The 18956-nt window shown below is 41.4% G+C and overlaps 1 protein-coding gene across 1 annotated transcript in view; it reads right to left on the reverse strand.

Annotated features, from left to right (window-relative positions):
• Positions 1-69: 69 nt before the first annotated feature.
• Positions 70-18956, reverse strand: part of gabrp (gamma-aminobutyric acid type A receptor subunit pi) — a 28507-nt gene continuing 9620 nt past the window's right edge. The window contains exons 2-10 of the mRNA XM_078289024.1: positions 11480-11516; positions 5777-5911; positions 5505-5572; positions 5120-5337; positions 3452-3534; positions 3094-3231; positions 2758-2910; positions 1192-1385; positions 70-888 (exon numbers count right to left, since the gene is read on the reverse strand). Coding sequence (XP_078145150.1) covers positions 556-888; positions 1192-1385; positions 2758-2910; positions 3094-3231; positions 3452-3534; positions 5120-5337; positions 5505-5572; positions 5777-5911; positions 11480-11516 — 1359 coding nt within the window. The 3' untranslated portion in view covers positions 70-555. The remainder of the gene's footprint in view (positions 889-1191; positions 1386-2757; positions 2911-3093; positions 3232-3451; positions 3535-5119; positions 5338-5504; positions 5573-5776; positions 5912-11479; positions 11517-18956) is intronic.

Genomic DNA, 18956 nt, shown 5'->3' on the forward strand with positions numbered 1-18956 from the left:
ATGCACCCCGACACATTCTCAGTCACTGGTTTATTGTTTTAGTTTGACATGACATAATGACATACTGTATATGGCCTCATAACTCATACAAAGAAATGTATGAAAAGCAAAACAAGAAAAAAATGTACACATCTAAATCAGTCACTTTATACAAGTAAGAAGGCAGTTCAAGCAGCACAGTATAATGTGATGCAATTCAGGCAGCCCATTGTTTACATCTAGTGAACAGCCCCAATTGATCCTCTGTTCTATGTATTTGTCTGTAGATAGACAGATACAGGCATTGCACTTTTACATATTAATATTTTGTCAGCCGTCCATTCATACATGACCAATAACTTTCAATACACGCTGTGAGACAGAGAAGAATGACTGGTTCCTAGTTTACCTGGTTTACCTATAAGTTAAAGCATGTGTGGAACAAAAAGGCTCTAACCTAAAGGTGGTATAGTCAGTTTAGATCCAGGCAGTGGCGACTGGTATTAGGTCTCAAATGAAGAGGTAGAGCAGCCTTAGGATGGTAAACGTAACTAGGCATCAGTTTGGAGCTAGGACTCAGAGAAAGAGATAGTAAAGCCAGTAGAGGATATTGACGAAGAGGAAGGCGAGGGGGAAAACAGTGCGGGCGTGGCGGTCGATGTTGTGTGGATTCTCCACAACGAAGACCGATGCGGCTCTGCGGGATGCATCCTTCACTGATGACAGGCCGCAGCCCTTCCCTGGCGTCTTGTCGTTTGACCCAGTATCGCTCTTTGCATCGCTCTTTACTGATTGGTCCAAGGGCTCCTCTGCAGTGGAGCCTATTTCCACAGACTGATTTGGTTGGCTGGACCTGACCATAGGGATGGAGCCATTGCCATTTGATTCATTGAACTCCCTCAAGAGATCCTGAGAGAGGGAGAGAGAGAGATAAATCAAATACTTTTTGAATTATGTCTAAATCTGCTACCTAAGTAGCATAAAAGAAACCATATAAAGTATATAAATACTGTTTAACAGCATGAGACTCAGAGAGACTAGTGATCAATCCACATACAGTAGGCAATATAGCATATTGATCCTTCTCCTGCAAAGATACTGCAAAGATGTGAGAAACAGTACATGGTACTATATGTTTACAATGTTCTTTATGATCTAAAATGGCAATGTCATTTAACTTTCATTGTGTTTGAATGCAAACGGCCTGCTCACCCTGTGTAAGTCTTCTATGGTCTGGTGCTGCATGGTACAGAAGTGGGCACAGGCGTACTCCAGCAGAGCACCAAAGATGAAGGTGAAACAGATGCCAAGGTAAACATCTATGGCTTTGATGAAGCAGTTGGCGTTGGGCAGGGAGGTGCGGGCACCCATCATCAGCGTGGTCATCGTCAAGACTGTCGTCACTCCTGAAGCATAGATCGTAGTGTTTACTATCCCTGTCCTCTTCTTTATGTAAGGTTGTGGTCACATCTATAATCCGTTTATTGGTAATCAATTCAGGTGTAGCAGACAGTTATGATAAATTGTTTTCATCTAGCCCAACATCCATCTATACCTCCATCCTCTCGATCATCCTCTGACTCTCAGTCTCCTCTCCTTCCTTTCATTAGCTTTTCCTTTCCTTTCCCAGTTGCTCTCTGATCTAAGCTCTCCTCTCCCACACAAATGGAAAGAACTGGAAGCTTTTGGTCATTGGTGTCAGTAAATAATCTAATTGTTTAAATGTGTATTGAACTGATGATGTATTATATTGAGGGAAGATAGAATACATTGCTGAAGTTAGTACTTTGTCAGTCCCTGCATGCACTGAGCTGCATCATTTGTAATTGACTACCAGATTTGATGATCAGTTGGTTATCGAGTCACCAGGGGTCAGGGTCACACCCTTTGTCCATAAGGGACACACTCACATAGACAAGATGTGATTGGTTCCATTGTTTGCCAAATCCTACATTAAGTGCCATCCTAGAAGTCCCACTTTATAATTACATTTGTTTAATTTTAGGAAGCTAGCTAGTGCTGAAAGAAGTCAATTGCTGCCAGAGGTCACAAGGAATGGTTAAGCCACCAGTTACTGATGTGAAGTTCATTTGATTTTTCCCATGATGTTAGACTGCTAAATCAATTTGTCAATATGAATATGACCAACGTTTTCTCCAAAGCTGGATAGCAAAGAAACAAAGCCTTAATCTGTGGATGTTATGAGGAAAACAGTGTGTGCCGCTGACAACTCATAACTTTTGTTTTGAACTTTTACATCCAAATAAACTTTTAGTACCGTGCTTTCAATAATGAATCAGAAAATGAAGCCATTGCCCTGTAAAATCAACCTGGATACTGTGATTGTTTCCATAAAATCAGTCTCACATTCACTGTCCAGGGAGCCATTGGTTTTTATTGAAAATTGTCTTGGCTTTCTTGTTTATGGCTTTGGGAGAGACTGGTTTATGTGAACAAATCTAGTCTGTATTATCCCAGAACATGGCAATAACATGTGCAATAACAATAACCCTGTTTTAGTGTGGATTTCTCTATATGAGACACTATGTATTGTGCTGCAAAATGCAGGATACAGTTCAATTATATATTATATACTGTATATATATGTTGAAGTGATGCTAAAGTCAGATAAATAAAAGCATCGATACATTATGAGGAATTTCTATGATATTAATAAATGATTGCACTCAGATGTAAAATGAGACCTTTTACCTTGCACAACCAAAATAATGGTATGCAAAACTACAAGTGAAGAAGAGTACAAGATGTGGTACTGACCAATACAGGTCCTAGCTGGTACAGAGGACTGGCTGATCCAGAAGGAGACCCAGGAGAGAACCACTAGCAGAGTGGAGGGAACATACGTCTCCAAGATGAAGAACAACACATTTCTGCGCAGTGCGAAATGCAACACCAGCTTGGGGTATTGTCCTACAAAGAGACACACAAAGACACTTCTTCATATCAAAAGAAGAAAGATTTTGAAAGATGATATCATCAAATTCTACCTTATCAGTTACTTTGTGGCCTCCAATCTCTGCACATGGTCATATTCCCTTTACATCCCACTGGTTAATATGTAATACAGTGGAGTTGCAGTTGAAGTAACCCTACCTGTCTCATACACAGCTTCCGACACTGTTGTGTAGTAGCTCTCCACACTGTACTGAGCCAGCCGCAGTGTGTCAAGACCCTTCACCGAATCGTTCCCTCTGGTCCAGTAGAACACCACATCCTGCAGGTTATAGCCCCCTGACCACACACACACACACACACATGAACACACACACCAATTTGTTTTTGATAAATCTGCCACACACAACTTTGTCTATTCAATTTCATTCACTCACTCAGTGTATACTCACTACACTGGATGATGATGACATCGATGATGGTGGTGACGATAATGATGATGATGGTGATGGTGATGAGGATGATGATGCTTTGGTTTGATGGGTTCACAGGTACTCACAGCTCTCCAGCTGCAGGGTGCACACCTGTCTGTCCATGGGATACTTGGTCAGGTCCATGTTACAGGCGATTGTAGCTGTGATGCTGTGTACATAATAAGATCATGAGAGTGGCTTCAAACGGCAACCTTAAAAAAATCCCCTCCATGGAGTCACATAAGTTATTCCTTTGATCTTAGACAGCTCAATAAATATTTTGTGAACATGAAGACCTCTCTCCCTGAGCAAGAATCAAGAGAACCAAGAATCTAATCTGAAATGTCATCGCAAGATATTTTCTGGAGCTGCTGCATTAAATATGTATTAGTGGCTGGCTTGGTGGACTTGGTTTATAGTCTTTAGAACTGAAATTATTTTTTATACATATATATATATACTGTATTAGTTCTAGCAGTTCTGAGCCAGAAAATATACTAATATCCATGGAAATGGGCGTGTCAAAGTGGCCAAAATTAAAACAATTTATGGTAATTTGTAAAGGCATAAGGTGGGTCCTTGGTTGACAAAATGATAACATGTAATTTTACAGACTGGATATTCTCTATTTTAGAGATATTGATTGATCAACTTCAGGTCTCCCAAAATAGATCTATAACAAAAACTATATATATCAAATCCTGCATCAGCAAATCCTGATCCCTATCATCATGGAAACACTGATTTGAGGTGGATTTTTGCTTTCAAGAAGAATATCATTTAATTTAAGAATTCATGTGGCATTGAAGTGGTCAAGGAAACCATCACCATCACTCATGTGATATTGACATGAAAGACTCCTGTCTTCCAAGGCTAGAAATCAATGCATAAATTGACAACTGACTTTGTTTTTCAGTCAGCCTCAGAGTCAGGCACTGCTGACAGTTAGGAATCAAAAGACCGTTCCCATATCCCCGAAAATTACCCTGGGTACACAAATCACCCTTTCCATCCTTTTCCATTAATAAAGCTGTACATTAACATGACATGCTGTCATGACAAACTCTTTTATTGCGGCCATAGGGGACATTTTATGAATGTTCATTAGCACAAACTGAACTGATTGAAGGGCATAAGAAAATATATTTGAATACGGAAATTCAGTGGTTTTCCCTTAAGTTACATGACTGAGTGATGATACATAAATGTTTTTTTTTCTTTTTTTTTTCAGTAGAGCCCAAGGCCAATTTACGGTTGATTACAAAAAACTGAGTGTTTTAGAATGCATAAAAATAATCATGCATTTGTTGCTGTTTTGTAAAATAAATATATATATATGTATATCTTCTTGGAATGACTCACTTGGAGAGTTTGTAGCAATGTCCCCCAGTGTTTGTAGCAATATCCAATTGTTTTGGATATTATTTTCATTATTTATTCCCTTTCAGTTTTATGTTATTATCATTGCATGCATGTGTGTGTGTGTGTGTGTGTGTGTGTGTGTGCTTTCCCCTTTCTCTCCTTTCTCTTTTCATCTTCCTACACTTTATGTAACTAGCACCACTTTCCTTTGTATTCTTTTAGGTCAGTTTCCTCATACAAGCTCAACTGAGTCTTAAGCTTATTCTACTGCTGCACTCAGAGTCGTAAGAGTGTCAGCTAAATGCCTAAAATGTCAGTGAATGTTCAACCTCTCCCACACATCCGTGGCAATGCTGTTCAAATAAAGAAACCTAAACCTTTCCACCATGTACCGCAGGGCGTAGAGAACAGTTCCATTACTGAAGATGCGTATGAGGCGGTTTTCCACTGTGACGTCATGCAGGAAGGAGCGTTTGGAGTCGGGGATGAAGGTGTCAGGGATCCAGAGGAGCGACACCAGGCGTCCATCCACACTGACACTCTCATTTCCCGGGAACACCAGCCTGGAATCACGCCACCGCTGACGCAGGAAGATAGTTGCAGTGTAGTCCTAAAAAGTTGATGGGAGAGAGACTCTAAACTGCACGTATTCTTTCCTCCATTTCCATTTCCTTCATTCAATCCATTTCACACTCATTCTCTTACTTTAGCATCACTCACTCACTCATTAATCCACTCATTCACCCATGCAAAAATATCAAGAAGAATAAAGTATACCATGTTGATTTCGGAGATGGCATCGATGCTGGCGATATCAAGACTCATCCCAATTTCCACAGGACCCTCTATCAAAGACAGACACATAGCTTTGGAAATGGGCCAACATTCAATTAGAGGGAAACTTTGGTTGCTTTGAAGAAGAGGTAAACAAAAATGACAACTGCACAGCATTTTTTTTAAAATTAGGTTTTAGAACTCAAAATCTTTAAATATTCTGCATGCAAAGCTTTGTGTGAAAGCCTTTATCTACTCATCAAGCTCCTTCCCACCATTGAAATTGGGTCTGAGGTAGCGGTTGTATCCCTTCATCAGCTTCTGGATTGTTGGCAGTAGCTGGGAATCGTTCCACTCTCCCCAGTGGTGGCCAGGGAACATGCAACCACTGACAGTGAGAAAGAGGGATGAAAAAAGAAATGAGGGAGTGAAAGAGGGGGACAGAATTTTTTTTTTTTTTTTTTTGTTGTGATGGGGTATTTCATCAAAGAAAGACAGAAGCATGAAGCTCCATAAGCTAGGGCAATGTATTTCCAATCAATACCAATATCAACGTCAATATCAGCACTAGTGTGTCTTCCATTCTTGGCCTCACCTGTGTGTCAACATCAGACCCAGGATCAGCAGGGTCAGGGCCTGGTCAGACATTATGGATCGCCTGGCAGATCAGCAGCTGCGCTCAAAGAGAAGTGAGAAAATCAAACCATGAAGACACGTAATCCACTGTACACACACCATTCCCCTGCCCTTGTACAACAGCCTCAGATGCAGACACCCACATGCTATGACGCACTTTCACCACAGGGTGGCAGCACCTCACCAAGGCGTAACGCAGCAGCTCTTCTCGTTGTGTGATGTTATAAATTAGTGTGATATCCCCCTGTTCCACTCGTGGTGAAACGTGCTGGGAACTTGTATTGATCCCAGCCTCCCTACTTTCATGAATATCTCATTAGCTGCTCCACTGTGCTTTCACACCCACGCACGCACACACACACACACACACACACACACACACACACATGGACATGCAAAGAGGAGATAAGGCGAAGAGTTTCTAGATAAGTAATTAGTGTCAGTATGTCAGTAGGTTTGTCACCTGCTGATTTATGCAGCTACTGTCCCATAGGTTTATCACAAAGCCTTCTCCCTGATACCTAACCCTTTCTATCTCTCACTCATCAGTGCTTCCTCATTCCCTAATATTGTTGCCCGCCAACCCCTTCCCATCTCCCAAATCTCATTGTCAAAGGTAGACTTCAGTCCTTCTTCCCTCTCAGTTTCATCTAAATAATCAAAGTCCATCATGCACTGTATTTGTGCTGTTTCTAGCTATTCCCAAAGCAGCCTCTGCATACTAAATTATACTGACACGTTTGTGCACCAGAAATGACAAAGCCTTTTTACTTATGGAGGACAGAGGAATTCATCAGAAATTCAATGTATTATTCAAACACCACCACAACCATAAGTAGTGATACCCAGGAAAACAAACTGATTTCCTTTCCTAATGGCCAAAGTGAAAATTAAGAAAGCAGGGAGGCTTTTCAGTTTTTTTTTCCCTGTCAAGTTATTTTGTATTTTCATTCATTCTGTTGTTGCTTAAGCTACAGTCTGATTTAATTATTTCTTTTTGTTTATGCATGCTTCCCTCCATCCTCTCATCCCTCTTTCAGTCCACTTCTCACTCAATCCCCTCTTGCTCTCCCCCTCAGCCATGCGTTAAACTGTAGAATCCGCTTCTCCGAAGGATAATGGTCTGTAGTACACTTTCTCCCGTTTCCCTTCCTTCTCTACATGTTTCTTTCCTCTTTTCCCTTCTTTAGAATTGCCTGTGCATGCACTCCAAAATAAGCATCTCTCTTTACATTTCATCAGTTTATCTCCTTCTCACTCTAACAACATTTCTCTCTCTCCCTGTCCGTCTTTCCCACATACACTATTTTCTTAGTCAGATTCACTCTCACTCCTTCTCTTACCTGTCTTATTCTTTATGTCTTGCCACACTTATCTTCTGGTGGTCTTTTCCCCCCTCAGGTCACTCCTCTCCTCTTTCTCTCCTTCCTTTGTTTCTTCTTCCACTCTTCTGCCTTTCTCTGTCCCAAGTTTATCCAGTGGCAGAGATAGCTCTCTCACCCAGGTTATTTATTTGTTTGTTTTTTCCAGTCTTTTCTCTGGCTACCAGTAAATCACTGTTGGTTATGCTATTTTGTCATGGTGTGTGCGATAGTGTCGGCTGTATGTGTGTGTGTGTCTCTCTCTCCCTCTCTCTCCACAGATGCATGCATCTCTCCTCACCGCTGCTGTGCAACCCCCTCCTTTTCTCTTTGTGTTTATCCCGCTCACTCTCTCATTTGCGCTGCATCTCTTCCGTTTTCTCACTGCCCCCACCTCCACACACACACACACACACACACACACACACACACACACACACACACATAAGCACACATATATAGTATATGCATGCACTCACACAAGTACAAATGCACACACACATATGCGCATACACATTAACATCCAACTTGATCCTCCATACCTCTTTTTTCTCATTCCTCTCCTCCCACACACTCTCATTCTTTTGGCCCCTAATCTCTATCTACCTCTCCTCCTCCAATTTACACTGACACCGCACCTCCTTCTGGGCTTCGCAGCTCTTCTCTGTCTCATTCCCTCACGCCCTCTCACTCCTCACCTCTTACTCCGTTCCCCAGCATCAGTGTGTCACCATCTGAAACAAGCTCTCTCCATCTTCACATCCACAAGATAGCCCATGTGGCTCCCACGTGAGATGAAAGTACCTTTTCCAGCCTTCTATCTTCTCATCTTTCTTTTCCTAGCGTACCGAACAGCTTATTATCTAAACCTATTAGGACCTGAGCTATAATAGCAGCAACTGTTCTCATTCTTGTCCCTGCAAATGTGTTGATACTCTTGGTGTTGCTGTTGATGATGATGATGATGATGATGATGATGGAGATGATGATCATGATGATGAACATCACAGTGATGGTAATGATGATGACGATGACAATGATTTTGTTCTTCCGTCCACATATTGCAGTCAACCACACTCCAAAGACCAAAGCAATTTTTATGCTAAATGGTCAGTCATTCAGGCAAACCCTTTTGCATCAGTTCCAGTACGGGTGACACTATGTGATTAATCTCTGTTAGGTCTTAGTTTTCCTCTGGCACACTAGCTGAGTTTCAACTCCAATTACGTAGCTTGACCTCCGAGAGCCCACTGAAAGGAGCTCCAGCATGTGTGAGAAAGCCTGGAGGATGTACAGCTTAATAACGCCTTATGAGGTTTCAGTACAGCCACTCTACCTGCCGCAGCCTATTGTCTTCCCAATCCACTTTCCCCTGTGCTGGCTCATGACATTAACTGGTCGCTAACAAGCTGATGTGTTGCTACTCCAAGTTGTTTAATGCACCAATAACTCAGTGTACTCATAAAGCTTATTCTTATTCTAATTTCATGCACTAATGGCTCTAGTCTCTTTACCTTTAATGGTTATGATGAGGAGCGGTGTGGACTGAACTTAAGATAATCTAATTTACATCTACCTCATGATTTAAGTCTGACTGCACACAGTCCCTGACAATGAATGAGATGAATGGAGACATTTGTCTCAGTACCTGAAGGGGAGGATGTAAATGTTTGATGTGCGAGTGACTGGTGGGATTTGGCATGGGTTGCTTGCCAGAGTTAGGGGGCTAATGAATAATTACTGTATAGTCACAGTAGCAGTGCCAGACTGGCAGTCAGCTCACAGTTAGCCAACAGCCAATCACCTGGCCAGGTCTCTGTTCACCTGCCTGCATGTTCATTTGTCTTTCTGCATGCACATCTGCCTGCGGTGACTGTTTTCCTGTCTGTCTGTCTTTCCTGTCTGTCTGTCAACTTCCTATCCATCCCAGTCTGTCTACCTGCTCATTTATCTGTCTGTACTTCTTTATTATCTAACTCACCATTCGTTTTCTTTTCTCTGCTTGTCAATTGTTCCGTTTCTGTGGCTCTTTATCACTCATCCTGCATCCTGTGTCTATTTATCTGCCATTTATCTGTCTATTTATCTATTTCATATTAATTGATGTCTGCCTTTCTCAGTCAATTCAACTTTAATGTGCTATAAAAATTGCAGATGTGTCATATACTTGAAGTTTGATTGTGCCTGCAGTTAAATCCCTGCAAATTTCGAGAAATGTTCCAAAAGCTAATGGGGAATGAGCCTGGCTCAGACACAATAGGCGCCATGTGGCTTCTCAAAGCCGATCAAATGGCCCTCTGGACCAGATCATTAGAATCCTCACCATTTTAATCCAGTTGTTTTGGATGTACGGAGGTGTGCCCAGCGTTGGTGTTACACATATCTGTGTGTGTGTGTGTGTGTGTGTGTGTGTGCACGCATGTATCTGTCTGTCTGTCTGCACATGTGTTTGGTGTTGATAACACTCCTGGGAAATACATAGAGCCTTTCATCAGCGTACCAGCCTCACTCAGTGGGGCCCAGAATTCAATCATTGGTCCCTTTTGACAACTCCCCTCTATAATTTTAAATGCAATCTATCAGCCAAGGCTCACAGGACTCCACCACCACGCAGAGTGACCTCCTTCTGATTGTGTGTCACTCAGCTCCACTATCTATTCCACCTGTTCTATCCTCTCCTGTACCAATCTCCCTCAGCATCTTGCTTCCTCTCCCCATACATTCATACACCAATCCATCCATCCACCCAATCAACCATACATACATACAAACATGCATGCACACATACATCCTTTCCATCTTGTTCTCTGTCCAAGAACATTTAATGCTGCACTTTGGTTCCTTTCTCTCCTGCTACCCATCGTTGCACTTTTCCATATCTCTATCCCTCTATGTCTCTCTCACTCTGCCTGTCTCTCAATCGCTGTCTCTATTTCACTCTCTCTCAATATACAGCGGCTGCACAAATAAGCATTTTGATAACCCTGCGTCTCAGGTAATGCTGCCGCCAGAAAATGGAAACGTCACTGCTTGTGCGTGTCCCGGTGATTTGTTGTCATGTGACAAATGGAAATGTCACTGGACTGCCCAGGAGAGAGGACAGAGATAAATCTTTCCTAAATGATTTTGACGGCTGCCATGTCCAGGAGGAACATGAATTAACGTGGCGTCAACTCAGTCCGCCTGCCCGACCTCTCCATCCCTCCGCTCGGAGCCAGCTGCCAAGTCCCCCCCGTGACTGTTCAGCCCCGTATGAGCAGGGTGAAATGTTTTCTCTTATCTTTCTGTATATGAACAGCACATGAGACAGCAATGAAACATCCTTCTCAACCCTGTTTCCCAGTACTCACCCAGGCTTTGTTGGCATGCGCTCCAGGCTTATCCTGTGGCAGGGCTTAAGGCAGTCTGTCCTTTGTGAGTCTCTTGTCTTTGTTCAGTCTCTCTGTCCCGGGACAGAGTAAATTGTATCCTCTCTATCTGTCAGTATTCACAGCACTGATTGAACAGTTGGGTAGTCAACTGGCTCTAATCCTATATCTTCTAGTCCCTCAACTCATGATCTCTCTCTCTCTCTCTCTCTCTCTTTCTCTCTCTCTCTCTCTTTCACTCTGTGATGCAAGTACCTGTACTTGTACATGCACACACACACACACACGCAGGCACGCACACACACGCACACACACACACACACACACACACACACACACACACACACATGCAGGCACGCACACACACGCACACACACACACACACACACACACACACACACACACACACACACACACACAGATTTAAGCAAAAAAATAAAATTCACGTACTACATAGTAATCTCACAGAAATCTTAAATCCCTCCCCATCCCTTATCGAACCCTATGCATGCATCATTCCTCCTTTCATCTTTTTGCTGGTATAGTTTTGGGTGAGGTGTCTTTAGCCCTTTCAGGCATTTGATTGCACATGTGATATCAGCTGCCTGGTCCCTCCAGAACATTATATTCACACTTGTGTGATTGAAATGCTTTGAAAACAATGTTCATAGGGCATAGCACAGCAATCTGTTTGGGAGTGGGACTAAGAGCAGAAACCAACCTTGTGGACTGTTAACAACAGCTGCATTCTGTATAACAGTTGAGCAGTTTATTAGGCCTTCAAAGAAATAGACACAGCATAGCAGAAAAATATCCATTGGTGCGACTCCCTGGCTCAGATCGGCCCTGCATAACTGAATTGATTGCTCTTAATTAGTATGCTCTCTGCCAATAGATAAAAATATAAATTAGCTCATATATTTGCATTAATAGTCAGAAATTGGTAAACTGACAGTGGCTAATGAGGGGATTATAACTACAGGATTATACAGGACTATAATGTATGCGTGTAGCCAGGGTTGTTTTGATCATCCTCAAGGATATGAAGACGAGCTAACTGATCCCCCACACCATCCATCCAACACTGCTGAGATTCAAGACAAAGAAATACTGTTCCATTTTCACTCATCAGCTTATCTTTGGCTGGAACAGATGTAAGTAAAAAGGAAAGGAACGCTGATAGCATGGTCTTGCTTTCTTTCCTTGAATAGCAGATTACATATCATAAATTTGCTCTGGCCTGAGAATACATGAGCTTGAATATATGAACTGTGCTTAGTGTATGATTAGAAACCAATTTTGTTTTCAAGCAGGTGTAATATGAAACTGTGAAAATAATATATTAATATATATTATATATATTATAATATATATATACAGTATATATAATATATATATATTATATTCATATATGTTATAAGATTATGAAGGTTTTTATTTTACATTTTATATTATAAAATTTACATATTTTATATTTCATCTCAACATACTGTATATTACATTCAATAAAGCTCTTGTATGTTCAATTAAGTCTGTTATTGTGTGATGAAGTTCCATATTTTTTGTGTATGCTATATTGTTATAGAAATGTCACCAAACAGTTGGTCTAGGGTCTCCTCTCCTAACATTAATTACCAGATGGACGTATGTGACTTTCTGCTAAACTGTATTTAATGTGGGGCATGTGTTTTTGTTTGTTTGTTTGTTTGTTTGTTTTTTTTACAGAAAACAAGTGGTATATTAAAAGCAAAATTGACTCTCAGTGAAAAAACAGCCACATTTAGAATAAATATTGATTATATTGTTAGTAATAGAGGTATAGAAAATGTTAATGGCCAACATACAGTATATTTACTAATTCCATTACACTTTCACTGCTCTAGGCTACAGGTTACTCATAACTGCAGGAATAAAGGTGTGTTTTGAAGAAATGCGCAACGACACTGTAACAGTAGTGTGCAAATAAATGTATTCAAATAAAATAATTCAGTTGTTCAGTTGTGTAAAGTGGATAGGAAGATGATAGGAGTTCAGAAGTGGCCTGCAGATGAAAGGATGTTCATGCAGGGCTTTGGCTCATCTGCTTCTGTTTGGCAGGTCTGTTGGAGTGGCGTCTCTGCTGTTGTAGCCATGTTGTCAGCAGATTTCTTGTTCTTCCCCCGGAATATGCGAGATAGCCAAGAAAAGAAGCCACGCTTCTTCTTTGGTTTTGTCGACATGCTGTCTTTGGCACTGGAACTCTGAGGTCCTGTGGGTTTGACTAGTTGGACGGGTGAAAGTGTTTTTTCCAGGGTCAGACAGGACAGATCCTTGGTGTCCTTCACAGTTTCAACCACAAGACTTGGTGGAGCTTTGACCTCAACCTGGATGGCTGGAGCCTGGGACTCCTGAAGGAGGTTGGTTGATCCTTCCTTAAGCAGGTGAATCAGGGTTTTTTCAGCAAGAGAGACGGGGAGAGCCTTCTCTGAGGTGGAGTTATTGTCAGGTCCAGCAAAGAGGACAGTAACTTTTGTTCCCTCACAGCATTCAGGTTGATGCAGGACGGTGACAGAGCTTTCAGCAGCGGCCTCAATCTGTGCACAAGGGCTGACTGTTTCCCTCTTGATGAAAGGACATTGTTTGTCCTCCTTCTCCAAGTCCTGGAGGAACAGCATCAGTTTAGAATCAGCTTTGACAATTGGCTCCCATTCATCAAGATGATCTTGAGTAGGGGCATGGTGTGCAGTGCAGGCAGACATAAATGTAGAACTCACTGGTGAGGAAGCAGAGATGTGCTTTTCACCAAGTTCCTCCTCCTCCAGGAGGACTGAGAGGAACTGCATCAGGTGAGAATCAGTGCTGACTAATGGTTCCCATTTGTCCAGATGGTCCAGAGTCGGCTCATGCTGTGGGGAGCAATCAGCTACAAATCTAGAGAGATGTGATGAAGCATAGAGGAGCTCCTCACCAAATCCCTCCTTCTCCAAGTCAAAGTGGGATTTGACCAGTGGCTCCCACTCATCCAGGCAGCCCAGAGTAGATCCACAGGGTGAGCAGCAGTCAGCCACAAATATAGATGTGTCACCTGGGGGAGCATAGAGGTATCTCTTTCCAACTGCCTCCAGGTGGTAGTCATCGTCAAAACCAATGGGAGAGTGCTGAAGCAGCCTCAACCTCTCAATGATTTTGAAGTCATCAGTCATTGGAGCCTCATGGGATGGAGTCTCAACAAGGTGGAGCAGGTTGGATTGAGCCCGAAGATGGGATGGGTGGATGGATGCTCCAGCATTACCTAACGCTGTGTCTTCGGTCATGAGAGGAGACTCTTTCTCTGTGGGAGGAAGGTCTCCTTTGTCCACATCCAAGAGAAGTTTGCATGCTGATGAAGCTGCACTGGCTATTGGTTCCCACAAATTGAGGCTCTCAAAACCAAAAGCAGGTTTGGAGCCGAGACCAACAGCAGACTGAGGTGAAAGGTCACAGTCGAGCTCAGCAGGAACTCCAGAAATGGAATGGTAAATGGACTGCATTTATATAGCGCTTTTCTAGTCTACCGACCACTCAAAGCGCTTTACAATAATGCCTACATTCACCCATTCATTCATACACCGATGGCGGCAAGCTACCACGCAGGGTGCTGGCACAACCATCGGGAGCAATTTGGGGTTCAGTATCTTGCCCAAGGACACTTCGACATGCGGACTAGAGGAGCCGGGGATCGAACCACCGACCTTCTGATTAGTGAACGACCCGCTCTACCTCCTGAGCCACAGCCGCCCCAATAAAAGAGAGAAACTAGAGGCTTCAGCATAAAGGTATTGCTCCTTATTCAGGATTTTCGCAAACATGCAGTTGATGTTTTCATGGCGGTCGTCATTAAAGTCGAGATGAAACGGCATTTCGAGAGTATCTAACTTCCGTATCGTGACGTATTTCCGAGTGAAACAGGAAAGACAGGCGGGACATAACGTCGGGAGGAATTTGATTTGAACGTTGCAAAGTGGGTGTGTCATAACACCCGAAGACACACCGAAGTACCATGCTGTTGCTAGCTAGCTAACTAATGAATCTTAGCCTCTTAGCTCTGTGCGCTAAAAGTTGAAGATTGATTGATGGGTGATGTCATGATATTATTGGTTGAAATTAGTTACGGGCATGCTTACGTAAGCACACGGCATATTTTGTTTTACAGGAAGAAAACATGATTGAATTTTGATATAAGAATACAATGAAATTGATTTTTGGTATTTTTTTTGGCATATATTGTTAAATAGGTGCACTGTATGACCGGGGATATGATCTAAAAGGGTTAAAAAGGCATTTTTCATTTCATCTCGTCTTTAAGGGCATTGAGTTGAGCGACCATTTATGCTGAAAGAAATGCAATGGCAACATCTTGATAATCAAATAACCATGAGGACACCTGATGTAGCTTCGTTAAAGGTCAACATGCTTCATCATAGCTTCATCTTATGCCTTTCATCATACACTCAAAAAACTGCTTATGGGCATTAATTGGTTAGGCATAAAACAATCATGTTGGCTTTATTTAAATATAACATGTTTCTATTCATACTTATGTATAACTTATTAGATAAATGCAAATTTAACGGGTTGGACATGTAATGAGAGTCAAATAAATTGTATTATTAATGAGAAAGATTTTAGTTGGCCACCGGAGACCATGTCAGAACTGCGCATGTCAGAAACCTGGGCGGGTGCGAGGGCTGTTTGAAAGATTACAGGCGCCAAACAGGACATAGCCAGCTACTTTTCGGTGAGGATTTCAATGTTTTATTACATGTCATGAAGTAGTTTGATAAAACTTGCAAATGGCCTCATTGCATTATTTTTGCTGCTAGATCGCTTTCCACTTGCTGGCAAATCCGATTCCAATTACTGAGTTGATCACATTCCCATATGTGGCTAGTTAGCTAACGTTACTGTAGCAGTAATTGGGTTGTTTTTAGTTTAAATACCGTTACTTGTAAGTTAGTTGAAAAACGATTCTCTGAAAATGCCAATGATCTAGGTGACAGGTGGGATTTTCTCGGTCTAGTTATTTTCCACATGGCAGACACTGAAGCTAGCTAACGTTAGCTAACTTGAGCAAATGTTAGCTTTAGCCAGCCTAGCCCGTTCGGCAGCTAACTCAAGTTTATGTAACGTTAGCTGCAAGTAACTGAAGGGGGCTAACACTGCACTGCAGTGACAGAACGATTGTGATTCCTTTTAAAGACATATGTAACGTTAGGTCTAGTTAATACTTTATGCTGGGTAGCATCATTTTGAATGCATTCGAGTTTCAAAGTTTGAGCTATCTGCCTTTTCCTCCTCCAGATCACGAGCTAACATCCAGTGAGGTGCACTGAGCCATCTACACAGTGAGTTCAAAAGCCTTTAGATGTATTTGTAATTATTTATTTATTTATTTTTAATTAAAGATTGGTCGTTGTGGCAAAGGCTTTTTTGGGCACTGTATGTGTCTGTAACAGTTGATATTATTTTGGAGGTGGTTTTGATATAACACAGTTCCTAAATCAAGCTGTTCAGGTTGTATTGCAGTTGTCATCAAGGAGTGAGAAATAGAACCACCATGGGTCCCGCTCTGTCAAGTGACGCATAGGCTACTATGTGGTGTCGCATGTTGATGGTTTAAGCTTTATTTGACCCTATATTAATACAGATAGTACAAATATCTTAACGGCTGTTAGAAGTAGACTTATGGTTCAGTTTGCTTCTGTAGACACCTGGTTCAATGTTCAGTGTGTTTTCCACCTACTGTGCACCGCCTTGTTCATTGTTCTGATGGTAGCTAGTTATGTCTTTGCAGATAAATGCTGAGTTCATGTGGATTACTACGGCTCCACTGCAGTCAACGTTCTTTGGGAAACTGGACCAGCAGCCTGATACGCTGATGAAGATCTTCCGCAGCGCCAGAGGACGAGTTGGAAGAAAAATCCATAACATCTTGGCTGTCTTAGATGAGGTATGTTTTGTCTCGGAAATGCATAAATGGTTTTGTACCCTTTCACACACAAATCAAGACAGACAGTATTAATTTACTGAATAAGAGGTGTTTGCTATAGATTTGTCTGGAAGACGCACTCAAATTTGAAACTGGGGAGGAGCTTGGTGAAACATGGGTCCTGCCTAGTTGCATCATGAGATATTGTATATAATGGCTTATGATACAAATATGTGCTCAACTTCATTGATCTGGTGGAGAGAGAGAGGGAGCAGATGGTCCTGGGGATCCTGAAGATGTGGGAGTAGTCATTTAGGGAGTGACGGTGCTCAGCGGCCTTCCGAGTGTTGCCTGTGCCTATACCAGGCTTCTTGGTTTGATTTATGCTCTGGATCTGAGCTACCCAACCGGTCTGCAATACACTTGAGGTGTTTCAAAAACTTTTTTTCAACTTGGATGGACAGAAACGGTCGGACAGAGTCCAAAAACGTACAATAAAGATGCGTCGGTAGACATTACAACTTTTGTCTATCTGAAATGCACTCACACGTGTTCATGTGCAGGCAGTTTACCTTGTTACCCTTGTTTGGGTGTTTTAGCTGTTGTTAACCTTTGTCAGCTTTTGATTTGTTACTGTTGCTATTGTTTTCTTTGTCAGGGAAATGTAATTATGGGAGGAAATGTTTCTGCATTTATCCTTCAGTCACTCTCAGAATGGCTAGCATTAAAGCATTTATCATCGAAATGTTACAACACCTGACAGGCTGTTAAAAATGTGAAGAAAAAAAAATGTTTAACTGATGGGCAGAATCATGCATTTTTTTTATTTTATTTTTTTAAGCTTGATGGAACAAGTGCCTAAAGATGAAGGAGAAAATCAAAATGTCAGGCTATCACTTTTAGAATTCACGTTTGGTATTCATGTAGATGTTGTACTCTTAGGGAGCTTAACTGGAGCAATTAGGGATTACATGCTTTGCTATTTTCCTATCACAAGCAAGCTTCTAAAGGATTCTGCATCATTTTTATAGAACTCTACTTTACATCATGTTCTTTTAAAAGTACCTTGTAACAACGCATTATGTAATAATACATTTTCACTTCATTATGTAATAACACCCGCATTTTGTAATAATCTGCCGCATTTTGTAATACACAGCCTGAACGCAATATGTAATAAATTTCCCCGCATTTTAGTTTTTGTAGTGACTTAAGAATCGGGGTGATGTGGTCTGACCTTTTGGTCCCTGTAAGAACTCTAGCAGCTGCATTTTGAATAAGCTGAAGCTTTTTGATGGTCTTTTTGGGGAGCTCTGTCAAAAGACCATTGCAGTAGTCTGCTAGAAGTAAAAGCGTGAATGAGTTTTTCCAGGTCGGCTTTTGACATGAAGTCCCTGAGTTTGGCTGTATTTGTAAGATGATAAAAAGCTGATCTTGTTACTGCTTTTATGTGGCTATTTAGACTAAGATCAGAGTCAACTATAACGCCGGTCTAATTTAATATTTGGGAAGTTTAATTTAGCTTAATTGTTAAAAATGTAACGTGTACAGATGAAGACATCCATTTTGCTTGGTTATTACATAATGCACTGTATTATTACATTTTCATCATAAAAAAAGTGCAACTCCCGCATTTTGTAATAACCATCGCAATATGTAATAATTTATTACAAAATGCGGGGAAATTTATTACATATTGCGTTCAAGCTGTGTATTACAAAATGCGGCAGATTATTACAAAATGTGGGTGTTATTACATAATGAAGTGAAAATTTATTACATTTTGTCGTGTTATTACATAATGTGGTGTTACATTCCTTTTAACAGGAGCAGATTTGGACTCCTCTTAGTCTCTGTCTTTCCCTCTTTCTTTTTCTATCTCTCTTGCTCTCTTTCTTGGTATTTCTCTCTCTGTTTCTCTCTCTGTCTCTTTATCCTGGTTGTTGAAGTTTGTCAGTTGCACTTAAAAGATTTGCAATAAACACCTTAAAATGCCATTTGAGTTGTCATTTTATGAACATGGTAGTTTTTCGTTTAGGTCATGTAAAAACCTGAAAGAAATGCATCCAGGAAACAATTCATGTCAGATAATATAGATATGTTTGACTTGGGCCCAAATCACATTGGATCAACGTAATAGATA

The sequence above is a fragment of the Centroberyx gerrardi genome, chromosome 16 (genome assembly GCF_048128805.1).
Source record: "Centroberyx gerrardi isolate f3 chromosome 16, fCenGer3.hap1.cur.20231027, whole genome shotgun sequence".
In the NCBI taxonomy this organism is placed as follows: Eukaryota; Metazoa; Chordata; class Actinopteri; order Beryciformes; family Berycidae; genus Centroberyx; species Centroberyx gerrardi.